The sequence below is a fragment of the Oncorhynchus clarkii genome, chromosome 9, assembly GCF_045791955.1.
Source record: "Oncorhynchus clarkii lewisi isolate Uvic-CL-2024 chromosome 9, UVic_Ocla_1.0, whole genome shotgun sequence".
NCBI lineage: Eukaryota > Metazoa > Chordata > Actinopteri > Salmoniformes > Salmonidae > Oncorhynchus > Oncorhynchus clarkii.
In genome coordinates, this window is record NC_092155.1 from 71,000,159 (window position 1) to 71,014,943 (window position 14,785).

The following is a 14,785-nucleotide window of genomic DNA, read 5'->3' on the forward strand; positions in this document are numbered from 1 at the left end:
TCTTCATGGTGGCAGACAGACAAACAGACAGTTGTCAGAGAGCCAGGGGTTTAGTCTCATGCCTGGCATGCTTTGGGTCAGTGGTGAGGGGGGCCGTGGATGGGGGTGGTGAGGCAGGCGGATGGTGCCTGCCCTGGTGTCCACACAGTGGCGTAGTGAACATGATAAGTACAGTCTCCTGTCAGCTGTCCAAATAGTTCCCAGTCGTAGCGGAAGAGGAGATTGGGAAAGTGTGCAAACAGCCCTTTTATTGAAGAGGGAAAACACACTCCGCAGTAACAAAGGTTCTTTATGTTTAGCAGTCTGATTTGAAGACTAATGAAAACAGACTGGCTTTGAGGCGGTGAATAGAGTGTACTGACACGGACAGGGACACACGGACACACGGACACACGGACACACGGACAGGGACACACGGACACACGGACAGGGACACACGGAAACACGGACAGGGACACACGGACACACGGACACACGGACAGGGACACACGGACACACGGACAGGGACACACGGACAGGGACACACGGAAACACGGACAGGGACACATGGACACACGGACAGGGACACACGGACAGGGACACACGGACAGGGACACACGGACACACGGACAGGGACACACGGACACACGGACAGGGACACACGGACACACGGACAGGGACACACGGACACACGGACAGGGACACACGGACACATGGACAGGGACACACAGACAGGGACACACGGACACACGGACAGGGACACACGGACAGGGACACACAGACAGGGACACACGGACACACGGACAGGGACACACGGTCACATGGACAGGGACACGCGGACAGGGACACATGGACACGGACACACGGACACACGGACAGGGACACACGGACAGGGACACACGGACAGGGACACACGGACAGGGACACACGTGTGTGTGTGTGTGTGTGTGTGTGTGTGTGTGTGTGTGTGTGTGTGTGTGTAAGAGCAGAGCAACCATGTATTCACGTGTTAACATTTTCTTAGTTACCATGCCATGAGACATGCAACTCCCATCCCTCTGCAGTCTCATGTTTATAGCCAATTTCATGTTGTGAAACACAGTAGGATCATGGGCGTGTTACTAGAAGGATTACCTCCGTTACACAACCAACCATATAGAGGTTCTGGAGCAGAAAAAACACCTGACAGCAAAGCTTCTGTCACTCAAACACACCAAGAATCCTCTAGTGTGTGCTTGCTACTCCCTACGTACTGGGTTTCTGACTGTGTGTGTATCTGTGTGTTGGTAGACAGGGAAGGGGGAGCCCCATGTCTTCAAGGAGAAAACCTTTAAGAAGAACCGTCAGTGTGGGGTGTGTCGTCAGAGTGTGGACAACACGGGGTCCTTTTGCCGAGGTGAGTCTCTCTCTCTCTCTCTCTCTCTCTCTCTCTCTCTCTCTATCGCTCTCTCTCTCTCTCTCTCTCTATCACTCTCTCTCTCTCTCTCTCTCTCTCTCTCTCTCTCTCTCTCTATCTCTCTCTCTCTCTCTCTCTCTCTCTCTCTCTCTCTCTCCCCCTCTCTCTATTGCTCTCTCTCTCTCTCTCTATCACTCTCTCTCTCTCTGTCTCTCTCTCTCTCTCTCTATCGCTCTCTCTCTCCCTCTCTATCGCTCTCTCTCTCTCTCTGTCTCTCTCTCTCTCTGTCTCTCTCTCTCCCCCTCTCTCTCTCTCGCTCTCTGTCTCTCTCTCGCTCTCTCTCTGTCGCTCTCTCTCTCTATCACTCTCTCTCTCTCTCTCTCTCTCTCTCTCTCTCTCTCTCTCTCTCTCTCTCTCTCTCTCCCTCTCTCTGTCTCTCTCTCTCTCTCCCCCCCCCTCTCTCTCTCTCTTTCCACCCTCTTCCTCCATAGAGGATCCTGTTTAGCTGTCAGTTCTAGCTCTCTGTCTCTGTCAGAGCCCTCATGCTGCTGACTCACTGTAAGCTGCTCGTTGTCAAGGACCCTTAGACCAGCTAACATGCTACATAGAATACACCAAATGAACCTGACTAATGCTTCCCTTCTGTCTCCTTACCCACCCTCTCTGTTGTCATCCTTCTCTCTCCAGTGTGTAAAACAGCCACTCACAAGAAATGCGAGGCAAAGGTAAGACTCCAAACCGATTCACTCCTGCGTAACTTACCCAACTTATTCTACACTCTTAGAAAAAAAGGTGCTACCTAGAGCTGTCCCCTTTGAAGAACCCTTTTTGGTTCCAGGTAGAACCCTTTCCACAGAGGGTTCTACATGGAACCAGAAAGAGTTCTACCTGGAACCAAAAGGTTACTTCTATAGGGACAGCCAAAGAACCTTTTTGAAATCCTTTTTTCTAAGAGTTTACCCTCCCTGTCCCTGCTATGAGCTAGTAGCCATTGATGTGACCGACTGCACCCAAGCCCCATTTGAAAGGGTCATTGATGGAGGAGTGAATGCCAGCTTTGGCCAGGGGCAGGGAGAGACTTGGCAGACTGCAGCAGCTGGCGCCGTGCGTTATGGAAGATGGCATGTGGCAGAGATTGCTGTCCAGTCTTTGTACCATCTATTTTTCCATTTGAGGAAACAGCCCTAGAGGATAAGGGGATGGGTTTGAAAAGTAGCAAACCAATACAAATCCATAGACAGTTATTTTTTTAATATTAGTTTTAATCTTTGAAGATTTCTATCAAGGAATGAGCACAAAATGGTCTGCAGTAGACCTGGCATAGTATGTAGGCCACTCTTGTTCTGTGGATTGTAAAGCTCTGGCTCTGTTTCCTCGAAACAATGCTGTTGGTCAGGAAGATACTATTTCCACACTGTTGTGTTCTTTTTGGGCTCTGTTGTTTGTGACCTGGTTGTGTTGTATAGGCTCGGTTGTTTGTGGCCTGGCCTGGTTGTGTTGTATAGGCTCGGTTGTTTGTGGTCTGGTTGTGTTTTGTATAGGCTCTGTTGTTTGTGGTCTGGTTGTGTTGTATAGGCTCTGTTGTTTGTGGCCTGGTTGTGTTGTATAGGCTCGGTTGTTTGTGGTCTGGTTGTGTTTTGTATAGGCTCGGTTGTTTGTGGCCTGGTTGTGTTTTGTATAGGCTTGGTTGTTTGTGGCCTGGTTGTGTTTTGTATAGGCTCGGTTGTTTGTGGCCTGGTTGTGTTTTGTATAGGCTTGGTTGTTTGTGGTCTGGTTGTGTTTTGTATAGGCTCTGTTGTTTGTGGCCTGGTTGTGTTTTGTATAGGCTCTGTTGTTTGTGGTCTGGTTGTGTTTTGTATAGGCTCGGTTGTTTGTGGTCTGGTTGTGTTTTGTATAGGCTTGGTTGTTTGTGGCCTGGTTGTGTTTTGTATAGGCTTGGTTGTTTGTGGCCTGGTTGTGTGTTGTATAGGCTCGGTTGTTTGTGACCTGGCCTGGTTGTGTTGTGTATAGGCTCGGTTGTTTGTGGTCTGGTTGTGTTGTGTATAGGCTTGGTTGTTTGTGGTCTGGTTGTGTTTTGTATAGGCTCGGTTGTTTGTGGCCTGGTTGTGTTTTGTATAGGCTCTGTTGTTTGTGGCCTGGTTGTGTTTTGTATAGGCTCGGTTGTTTGTGGCCTGGTTGTGTTTTGTATAGGCTCTGTTGTTTGTGACCTGGTTGTGTTTTGTATAGGCTCGGTTGTTTGTGACCTGGCCTGGTTGTGTTGTGTATAGGCTCGGTTGTTTGTGACCTGGCCTGGTTGTGTTGTGTATAGGCTCGGTTGTTTGTGACCTGGCCTGGTTGTGTTGTGTATAGGCTTGGTTGTTTGTGGCCTGGTTGTGTTTTGTATAGGCTCTGTTGTTTGTGGTCTGGTTGTGTTTTGTATAGGCTTGGTTGTTTGTGGCCTGGTTGTGTTTTATATAGGCTCTGTTGTTTGTGGTCTGGTTGTGTTTTGTATAGGCTCTGTTGTTTGTGGTCTGGTTGTGTTTTGTATAGGCTCTGTTGTTTGTGGTCTGGTTGTGTTTTGTATAGGCTTGGTTGTTTGTGGCCTGGTTGTGTTTTATATAGGCTCTGTTGTTTGTGGTCTGGTTGTGTTTTGTATAGGCTCGGTTGTTTGTGGTCTGGTTGTGTTTTGTATAGGCTTGGTTGTTTGTGGCCTGGTTGTGTTTTGTATAGGCTTGGTTGTTTGTGGCCTGGTTGTGTGTTGTATAGGCTCGGTTGTTTGTGACCTGGCCTGGTTGTGTTGTGTATAGGCTCGGTTGTTTGTGGTCTGGTTGTGTTGTGTATAGGCTTGGTTGTTTGTGGTCTGGTTGTGTTTTGTATAGGCTCGGTTGTTTGTGGCCTGGTTGTGTTTTGTATAGGCTCTGTTGTTTGTGGCCTGGTTGTGTTTTGTATAGGCTCTGTTGTTTGTGGTCTGGTTGTGTTTTGTATAGGCTCTGTTGTTTGTGGTCTGGTTGTGTTTTGTATAGGCTCTGTTGTTTGTGGTCTGGTTGTGTTTTGTATAGGCTCTGTTGTTTGTGGCCTGGTTGTGTTTTATATAGGCTCTGTTGTTTGTGGTCTGGTTGTGTTTTGTATAGGCTCTGTTGTTTGTGGTCTGGTTGTGTTTTGTATAGGCTCTGTTGTTTGTGGTCTGGTTGTGTTTTATATAGGCTCTGTTGTTTGTGGTCTGGTTGTGTTTTGTATAGGCTCTGTTGTTTGTGGTCTGGTTGTGTTGTATAGGCTCTGTTGTTTGTGGCCTGGTTGTGTTGTATAGGCTCGGTTGTTTGTGGTCTGGTTGTGTTTTGTATAGGCTCGGTTGTTTGTGGCCTGGTTGTGTTTTGTATAGGCTTGGTTGTTTGTGGCCTGGTTGTGTTTTGTATAGGCTCGGTTGTTTGTGGCCTGGTTGTGTTTTGTATAGGCTTGGTTGTTTGTGGTCTGGTTGTGTTTTGTATAGGCTCTGTTGTTTGTGGCCTGGTTGTGTTTTGTATAGGCTCTGTTGTTTGTGGTCTGGTTGTGTTTTGTATAGGCTCGGTTGTTTGTGGTCTGGTTGTGTTTTGTATAGGCTTGGTTGTTTGTGGCCTGGTTGTGTTTTGTATAGGCTTGGTTGTTTGTGGCCTGGTTGTGTGTTGTATAGGCTCGGTTGTTTGTGACCTGGCCTGGTTGTGTTGTGTATAGGCTCGGTTGTTTGTGGTCTGGTTGTGTTGTGTATAGGCTTGGTTGTTTGTGGTCTGGTTGTGTTTTGTATAGGCTCTGTTGTTTGTGGCCTGGTTGTGTTTTGTATAGGCTCGGTTGTTTGTGGCCTGGTTGTGTTTTGTATAGGCTCTGTTGTTTGTGACCTGGTTGTGTTTTGTATAGGCTCGGTTGTTTGTGACCTGGCCTGGTTGTGTTGTGTATAGGCTCGGTTGTTTGTGACCTGGCCTGGTTGTGTTGTGTATAGGCTCGGTTGTTTGTGACCTGGCCTGGTTGTGTTGTGTATAGGCTTGGTTGTTTGTGGTCTGGTTGTGTTTTGTATAGGCTCTGTTGTTTGTGGCCTGGTTGTGTTTTATATAGGCTCTGTTGTTTGTGGTCTGGTTGTGTTTTGTATAGGCTTGGTTGTTTGTGGCCTGGTTGTGTTTTATATAGGCTCTGTTGTTTGTGGTCTGGTTGTGTTTTGTATAGGCTCTGTTGTTTGTGGCCTGGCCTGGTTGTGTTTTGTATAGACTCTGTTGTTTGTGGTCTGGTTGTGTTGTGTATAGGCTCGGTTGTTTGTGGCCTGGCCTGGTTGTGTTGGGGTCTGGAAATGATAGCTGCATAGCTGAGAGTGGGCTGTTGACTGGTGGTGGCTGGTGAAATGTCCCGGCAGTGATAGCCATCGGTCCTGCCCAGGAAGGGAGAGGCCAGGCCAGCCTCTGGGGGTGTGGGACTCTGGCCTCTCAACTGGCCTTAAGACCTTGAACACTGTTAGGCTGTTCTCTACAAGACATTGAACACTGTTAGGCTGTTCTCTACAAGACATTGAACACTGTTAGGCTACCCTACAAGACATTGAACACTGTTAGGCTACTCTACAAGGCATTGAACACTGTTAGGCTACTCTACAAGACATTGAACACTGTTAGGCTACTCTACAAGGCATTGAACACTGTTAGGCTACTCTACAAGACATTGAACACTGTTAGGCTGTTCTCTACAAGACATTGAACACTGTTAGGCTACCCTACAAGACATTGAACACTGTTAGGTAACTCTACAAGACATTGAACACTGTTAGGCTACTCTACAAGGCATTGAACACTGTTAGGCTACTCTACAAGACATTGAACACTGTTAGGCTACTCTACAAGACATTGAACACTGTTAGGCTGTTCTCTACAAGACATTGAACACTGTTAGGCTACTCAACAAGACATTGAACACTGTTAGGCTGTTCTCTACAAGACATTGAACACTGTTAGGCTACTCTACAAGACATTGAACACTGTTAGGCTATTCTACAAGACATTGAACACTGTTAGGCTGTTCTCTACAAGACATTGAACACTGTTAGGCTGTTCTCTACAAGACATTGAACACTGTTAGGCTGTTCTCTATAAGACATTGAACACTGTTAGTCTACTCTACAAGACATTGAACACTGTTAGGCTACTCTACAAGACATTGAACACTGTTAGGCTACTCTACAAGACATTGAACACTGTTAGGCTGTTCTCTACAAGACATTGAACACTGTTAGGCTACTCTACAAGACATTGAACACTGTTAGGCTACTCTACAAGACATTGAACACTGTTAGGCTGTTCTCTACAAGACATTGAACACTGTTAGGCTGTTCTCTACAAGACATTGAACACTGTTAGGCTGTTCTCTATAAGACATTGAACACTGTTAGTCTACTCTACAAGACATTGAACACTGTTAGGCTACTCTACAAGACATTGAACACTGTTAGGCTGTTCTCTACAAGACATTGATCATATTTGGCTGCTTTTCACGTTAACCCTGAACGTCTTAGTTGGGTATGTAACATCTCAGTTTCCTCCTGTCATGTACTTTCTCCATGAATCTGGAGGAATCCTCATTCACTAGGCATCTGTGAACCACTGTACTGTCATTATGACTACATGGACATCCTTTAACAGACAAGTGTTGCTATACGCCTTGTGACAAAGTAAAAAATCAACACAAATAAAATGGTGTATGTCACATGCTTCGTAAACAACAGGTGTAGACTAACAGTGAAATGCTTAGTTACGGGCCCTTCCCAACAATGCGGAGAGAAACAACAGGTGTAGACTAACAGTGAAATGCTTAGTTACGGGCCCTTCCCAACAATGCGGAGAGAAACAACAGGTGTAGACTAACAGTGAAATGCTTAGTTACGGGCCCTTCCCAACAATGCGGAGAGAAACAACAGGTGTAGACTAACAGTGAAATGCTTAGTTACGGGCCCTTCCCAACAATGCGGAGAGAAACAACAGGTGTAGACTAACAGTGAAATGCTTAGTTACGGGCCCTTCCCAACAATGCGGAGAGAAAAGAATAGCACAAGGAATAAATACACAATGAGTAACGATAACTTGGCTATATATACAGGGCACCAGTACCGAGTCGATGTGGAGGGGTACGTGGTACTTGAGGTAAATATGAAGATACTGTATGGGTAGGGACAAAGTGACTAGGCAACAGGATAGATAATAAGCAGTTGCAGCAGCGTATGTGATGAGTCCAAAGAGTTAGTTCAACAGGGGGTCAATGCAGGTAGTCCGGGTAGCTGTTTGGTTAACTGTTTAACTAACTATTTAGCAGTCTTATGGCTTGGAGGTAGAAGCTGTGCAGGGTCTTGTTGGTTCCAGACTTAGTGCATTGGTAGCGCTTTCCGTGCGGTAGCAGAGAGAACAGTGAGTTGAGTTGAGTGGATTGAGTCTTTGACAATTTTTAGGGCCTTCTTTTGACACCGCCTGGTATAGAGGTCTTGGATGGCAGGGAGCTCGGCCCAGGTGATGTACTGGCCCGTATGCACTACCCTCTGTAGCTCCTTACGGTCGGATGACAAGCAGTTACCATACCAAGTGGTGATGCAGCCAGTCAAGATGCTCTCAATGGTGCAGCTGTAGAACTTTTTGAGGATCTGAGGGCTCATGCCAAATATTTTCTGCCTCCTTAGGGGGAAGAGGTGTTGTCGTACCTTCTTCACAACTGTGTTGGTGTGTGTGGATCATGATTATTCCTTAGGGATGTGGAGACCGAGAAACTTGAAGCTCTCGACCCGCTCCACTACAACCCTGTGGATGGGGTTGTGCTTGGCACTCCGTTTCCTGTAGTCCATGATCGGCTCTTTTGTCTTGCTGATGTTGAGGGAGAGGTTGTTGTCCTGGCAACCACACTGCCAGGTCACTGACCTCCTCTCTGTAGTCCATGATCAGCTCTTTTGTCTTGCTGGTGTTGAGGGAAAGGTTGTTGCCAGGTCTTTGACCTCCTCCCTATAGGCTCATCATCATCGTTGATATGGCCTACCACCATCGTGTAGTCAGCAAACTTAATGATGCCGTTGGAGTCGTGTGCGACCACGCAGTCATGGGGTGAACAGGGAGTACAGGAGGGACTAAGCACGCACCCCTGAGGGGACTCCATGTTGAGTGTCAGTGTGGCGGAAGTGTTGTTGCCTAACATCACAACTTGTGGGTAGGCAACAAGGATCCAGTTTCAGATGGAGGGGTTCAGTCCCAGGGTACTGAGCTTAGTGATGAGCTTGAAGGGCACTATGGTGTTGAACGCTGAGCTGTAGTTAATGAACAACATTCTCACATAGGTGTTCCTCTTGTCCAGGTGGGTAAGGGCAGTGTGGAGTGCAATCAAGATTACGTCATCTATGGATCTGTTGGAGCGATATGTGAATTGGATTGGGTCCAGGGTGTCTGGGATGATAGTGTTGATGTGTGCCATGACCAGCCTTTCAAAGCATTTCATGGCTACAGATGTGAGTACTACGGGGAGGTAGTCATTTAGACAAGTTACCTTGGTGTTCTTCGGCACAGGGACTATGGTGGTCTGCTTGAAACATGTAGGTATTACAGACTGGGCCAGGGAGAGGTTGAAAATGTAATTGAAGACACTTGCCAGCTGATCAGCGCATGCTCTGAGTATACGTCCTGGTAATCCATCTGGCCCAGAGGCCTTGTGAATGTTAACCTGTTTAAAGGTCTTACTCAAATCGGCTACGGAGAGCGAGATCACACAGTCGTCCAGAACAGTTACTTCACTGTCCTGTCAGTGCTCCCTCAGGAAAAGCACATCTTCTCTTCCCAGAATAAAGCATTTCCTGGAAAACAAAGTGACCAGAATAAAGAAGTCAGTGTACTTCTCTCTATGGCTTCCCCTCTTGTTTCTTTCTGTGGCTTCCTTTCTTGTACTTGTCTTGTGGAGTTGCTGTCAGTCATCCAAACATGAAGTCAACAACCTACAGCTGGCTCATCTCTTTCATGAACAATCCCACTTCAAAAATACACAAATATGCCAAAACAGTGTTTTATTTCAGCGTGTTCTCTGTGTAGAGAACAATTTATCTGTGAGCTGGAGTTGTCCACAGGGAGTGAAGGGTTAAGGGTTGGGTAATGTTGCCCATGATGAGCTGCCCAAATATGTCAGGAAGAAAGACATTTATCCTATTTTGGGGAGGAATAGTCTAAAGTTGTTTATGTTAAAATCAACAAGAGGAAGTGTAGAATAGAAATAGAATGGCTGTCTGGTCATCGTTAGGGAGTCGGAGTCACCCTGTCACAGAGTCATGATAATTGCCGGGGTAGATAGAGTGGCTTGTTTTTAATGTGGTCATACTAATGAGTGAGTCCGTGTGATGCTGATCAGCATTAAAACCATAAGCGTGACAGCTGACTTAGCAGCTCTGGGGTTCTGCCAGATGACCCTTGGTAGAGGGGAAATAAAGCCAGGGTAATTGGCCACTGTTCTGTTATTTTCTGTGCCGAGTGCTGAAAAGTCTCCCTATCATCCCAAGAATGTCTTCTACCTCTCTCCGCCAAGGTCAGAGGCAGACCATGGAAATGTGTTCGGTGCCGTGGAGTCACGTCCAGGTTATTGCCAGTTATAGGTTCATAAAGACAATGAACTGACTACTATGGGATTTTCCATTGTTGATCTCTGGCAATCTCGCCTTGCAGATTTTTTCAGTTCTGTTTATTTACCACTGTTTATTTTTGTCCAGCATTGCTCTTTGAATACTTGTTTCACTTGGAGGAGGGGTGGAGGAGAGGATAGGAGACGAGGGGGTTGTTGTAGTCACTGTTAACACTGGCTCCATGACTGGGAGGAAGGAGGGGAGGAGGAGAGGGGAGGAGACGAGGGGGTTGTTGTAGTCACTGTTAACACTGGCTCCATGACTGGGAGGAAGGAGAGGAGGAGGAGAGGGGAGGAGACGAGGGGGTTGTTGTAGTCACTGTTAACACTGGCTCCATGACTGGGAGGAAGGAGGGGTGGAGGAGAGGATAGGAGACGAGGGGGTTGTTGTGGTCACTGTTAACACTGCCTCCATGACTGGGAGGAAGGAGGGGAGGAGGAGAGGGGAGGAGACGAGGGGGTTGTTGTAGTCTCTGTTAACACTGGCTCCATGACTGGGAGGAAGGAGGGGAGGAGGAGAGGGGAGGAGACGAAGGGGTTGTTGTGGTCACTGTTAACACTGGCTCCATGACTGGGAGGAAGGAGGGGAGGAGGAGAGGGGAGGAGACGAGGGGGTTGCTGTGGTCACTGTTGACACTGACTCCATGATTGGAGGAGGGAAGGGGGGGAGGGGAGGAGATGAGGGGGTTGCTGTGGTCACTGTTGACACTGGCTCCATGACTGGGAGGAGGGAAGGGGGAGAGGGGAGGAGACGAGGGGGTTGTTGTGGTCACTGTTAACACTGGCTCCATGACTGGGAGGAGGGAAGGGGGAGAGGGGAGGAGACGAGGGGGTTGTTGTGGTCACTGTTGACACTGGCTCCATGACTGGGAGGGGGGAAGGGGGAGAGGGGAGGAGACGAGAGGGTTGTTGTGGTCACTGTTAACACTGTCTCCATGACTGGGAGTCACACACAGTAATTACCGATACCAGAGGGACACATGACCTCTGTCCTATATGTTCTGTTCTGTCCTGTACCCACCCTCAGGTGTTTGGACAGAGAGAGAGAGGGAGGGAGTGAGAGAGAGAGAGAGAGAGAGAGAGAGAGAGAGAGAGAGAGAGAGAGAGAGAGAGAGAGAGAGAGAGAGAGAGAGAGAGAGAGAGAGCGAGCGAGTGAATGGAAGATGGAAGGAGGGAAGGAGGGATGGGGAGAGGGATGGCAGAGAGAGACAGGAGGAGAGCTGGAGAGAGAGAGAGAGAAAGAGAGAGAGAGAGAGAGACATGAAGAGAAAGAGGAAGAAAGAGAGGGAGCGGGAGACATATTATGGACAGAGTGTAAGCCAGATGGATAAAGAGATAATACCTTACAGCAGGTCCCGGGCCTTTGAGGGGCCCAACCAATGATTAAGGGACATTACTAGGTCTGCTTCTGAACGTTCATTAGGTCTGTTTCAGAACGTTCATTAGGTCTGTTTCAGAACGTTCATTAGGTCTGTTTCAGAACGTTCATTAGGTCTGTTTCAGAACGTTCATTAGGTCTGTTTCAGAACGTTCATTAGGTCTGTTTCTGAACGTTCATTAGGTCTGTTTCAGAACGTTCATTAGGTCTGTTTCTGAACGTTCATTAGGTCTGCTTTTGAACGTTCATTAGGTCTGTTTCAGAACGTTCATTAGGTCTGCTTCTGAACGTTCATTTTTTCTGTTTCAGAACGTTCATTAGGTCTGCTTCTGAACGTTCATTAGGTCTGCTTTAGAGTGTTCATTAGGTCTGTTTCAGAACGTTCATTAGGTCTGTTTCTGAACGTTCATTAGGTCTGTTTCAGAACGTTCATTAGGTCTGCTTCTGAACGTTCATTAGGTCTGTTTCTGAACGTTCATTAGGTCTGCTTCTGAACGTTCATTAGGTCTGCTTTAGAGTGTTCATTAGGTCTGTTTCAGAACTTTCATTAGGTCTGTTTCAGAATGCTCATTAGGTCTGCTTCTGAACGTTCATTAGGTCTGCTTCTGAACGTTCATTAGGTCTGCTTAGAGTGTTCATTAGGTCTGTTTCAGAATGTTCATTAGGTCTGCTTTAAAACGCTCATTAGGTCTGCTTCAGAGTGTTCATTAGGTAAACTTCAAAACGCTCATTAGGTCTGCTTCAGAGTGTTCATTAGGTCAACTTCAAAAAGCTCATTAGGTCTGCTTCAGATCGCTCATACCAGCTTATTAAAAATGATTGACAGGGGGTTGGCGATGGTGTGTTTGAAGAGAAAAGCCTAGCTTGGAGATATACAGTCAGGTACCTCCAATGTGACATGAACCTTAGACCTTAGTCACACCCCACTATCTTCTCTATCAGGAGAGTCTATGAGAATGGACAGCTGCTTAAGGGACACTAACCATCCCCATGCCTGTTGGGCACTATAACATCCCCAATGCTCTGATGAGACCCTCTGTGATGAAAGCACAAGGTCATCTGGCATCAGCTCTCAATGCCGATTGGCTTCCCTTTCATCACTGCCCTCTGATTGGCTGTCTCATGGTGAAAACAGTTGTGGGGCCCTATAAAATCTGCGTTGCGGAGAACGCAGACGGACTCACTGAATCCAAACATTAAAACGGAATTCAACAATATTAAAAAATTGATTGAACTTAGTAGAACATTTCTTAATTTGCCCAAGATGATCATAATACATGAACAAAATGCATCAGTGATTCATATTTTCATTCAACATTCTGAAGAGACAAAGTGGGAATGCCCATGTCTGTGTGCCCATCATTTGTCTACCTCTTTGTGTAGCCGTTAGCGATTATGCTAATGAACCATCTTCTAGTAGATGGATAGGCTTTACAAAAAACCTTCTCATTTAAATGTCAACTACAAAGTAGCCTATGCCTACCTGGCAGAATGATATCATTATTATTCTTAGCATCTTTTTGCATTAATCCAGCGGCCATTTTGTTTATCAATCTCTGCAATCACATGTGAGCTACAGAAACACCTCCAACCAAACAAGTGTCTTGCTGGTGCACACTTGAATTAAAAGGTATCCACACCCAAATAAAGGTTAAATAAAGGTTCAATTTAAAAAATGTAATTAAAAAAAACACCCAAAAATGTAAACGTCTAGATTTTTCCCAGACCTCAAAGGTTTAAGCATTGTTGTGGGCTTGTTGTTTTAATATAAAAAAGTGTGATTTTTAGAGCGAAAACCTGGAAAAACAAAACGTAGAAACAGAATTTTGAGGGAAAAATATGGAATTAGGCCAAAAACTGATTTTATAGGCCCCTACAGTTGGGTAATTAACATAAATGGTAATTGTTGTGAATAAATGCCATGTGAAGACAACAATTGGTTCCAGTACTAATATAATCATATTTACATATGTCCATAACACATCGATGAAATGATAGGAATTTGTGTGATTTTCTCTGGTGATGAGACGACCAGAATCTGATTGTGAAATTCCTGCCATGTGGTTCTCAAGGACCACTCCATTAGGCCGCTGTCTGTTTTGATATGTCATGAGCTTCTATGACTCAATGTAGAACAGTGTTACAACCAATAATTTATATATAGAGTAGATGACTGACAGGGGGCACTGTTTTGAAGCCACCATGCCTCCATCTTGGCACTTCCCCACCGTTGTAAAAATCTTTTGGGGGAAGGTATAGAGAGGCATTTATTAATGTCTACATTAGTTTTTGACACATTTATTATATTAACACCTTAATACATACTTTAAAATCATATTATGTGAGCTAAACATAAAAATAAAAAAACATATTACAACATTTGCCGTAAAGTATACTTTTTTGAAAGTTCTAATGTTACTGCCCCCACTACAACAACAACAATACTTGAATACATGTAATTTTGTCCTTGAAACAATACTGTAGAATTCCATTCATTCCTATGGAGGACTGCTTCTTCTGGGGTGGACCAATATGGCTGACCGGTGGCTTCAAACCCTCTCATTGGCCAATACATAATATCAGCAAACCAGGGTTTATATACATCATTGGTTACCACTATGGTCACCACAGAGTTCTGGCGTATACAGAGTGTACAAATCCAGTGAAGTTTCTATGGTTACACATACAGCTTTATTTTGCTCTAGAAACTGTTTTAGGACTATGTTTTGGTGATAGGCTTGATGGAGTAAAAGGGACCAGGATTTGGCTCAACACTTGAACAAAACATGAATGAATGGGTTGGGTGGAATCAGAGTTCATGAAGTGGAATTGGCCCCAGTTCTGCTCACTAATGATACTGTTCACATCCCCATTACTCCTATCTGCCTCCTTCCCTGTTCTCCAAGCTCTATCCCCTGTTCTCAATACTCTCTCCCCTGTTCTCAAGGCTCTATCCCCTGTTCTCCAGGCTCTATCCCCTGTTCTCAATACTCTCTCCCCTGTTCTCAAGGCTCTATCCCCTGTTCTCAAGGCTCTCTCCCCTGTTCTCCAGGCTCTATCCCCTGTTCTCCAGGCTCTATCCCCTGTTCTCCAGGCTCTCTCCCCTGTTCTCCAGGCTCTCTCCCCTGTTCTCCAGGCTCTCTCCCCTGTTCTCCAGGCTCTATCCCCTGTTCTCCAGGCTCTCTCCCCTGTTCTCCAGGCTCTCTCCCCTGTTCTCAAGACTCTCTCCCCTGTTCTCCAGGCTCTCTCCCCTGTTCTCAAGGCTCTCTCCCCTGTTCTCAAGACTCTCTCCCCTGTTCTCCAGGCTCTCTCCCCTGTTCTCAAGGCTCTCTCTTCTGTTCTCCAGGCTCTCTCTTCTGTTCTCCAGGCTCTCTCCCCTGATCTCAAGACTCTCTCCCCTGTTCTCAAGG

The 14,785-nt window shown here is 46.3% G+C and overlaps 1 protein-coding gene across 4 annotated transcripts in view; it reads left to right on the forward strand.

Moving 5' to 3' along the window:
* The window catches only part of LOC139416894 (tensin-2-like), a 56,670-nt gene that overhangs the window by 16,613 nt on the left and 25,272 nt on the right, over positions 1 to 14,785 (forward strand). For 3 of the 4 annotated variants that reach the window (XM_071166056.1, XM_071166054.1, XM_071166055.1), the window contains exons 2-3: positions 1,270 to 1,375; positions 2,063 to 2,100. Coding sequence is in view for 2 of the 4 variants with exons in the window: in XM_071166054.1 (XP_071022155.1) it covers positions 1,270 to 1,375; positions 2,063 to 2,100 (144 nt within the window). In the remaining 2 variants the exon portion in view is untranslated. Of the gene's footprint in view, positions 1 to 304; positions 344 to 1,269; positions 1,376 to 2,062; positions 2,101 to 14,785 lie in introns of those variants that run through there. The other variant, XM_071166057.1, reaches the window with a different exon arrangement.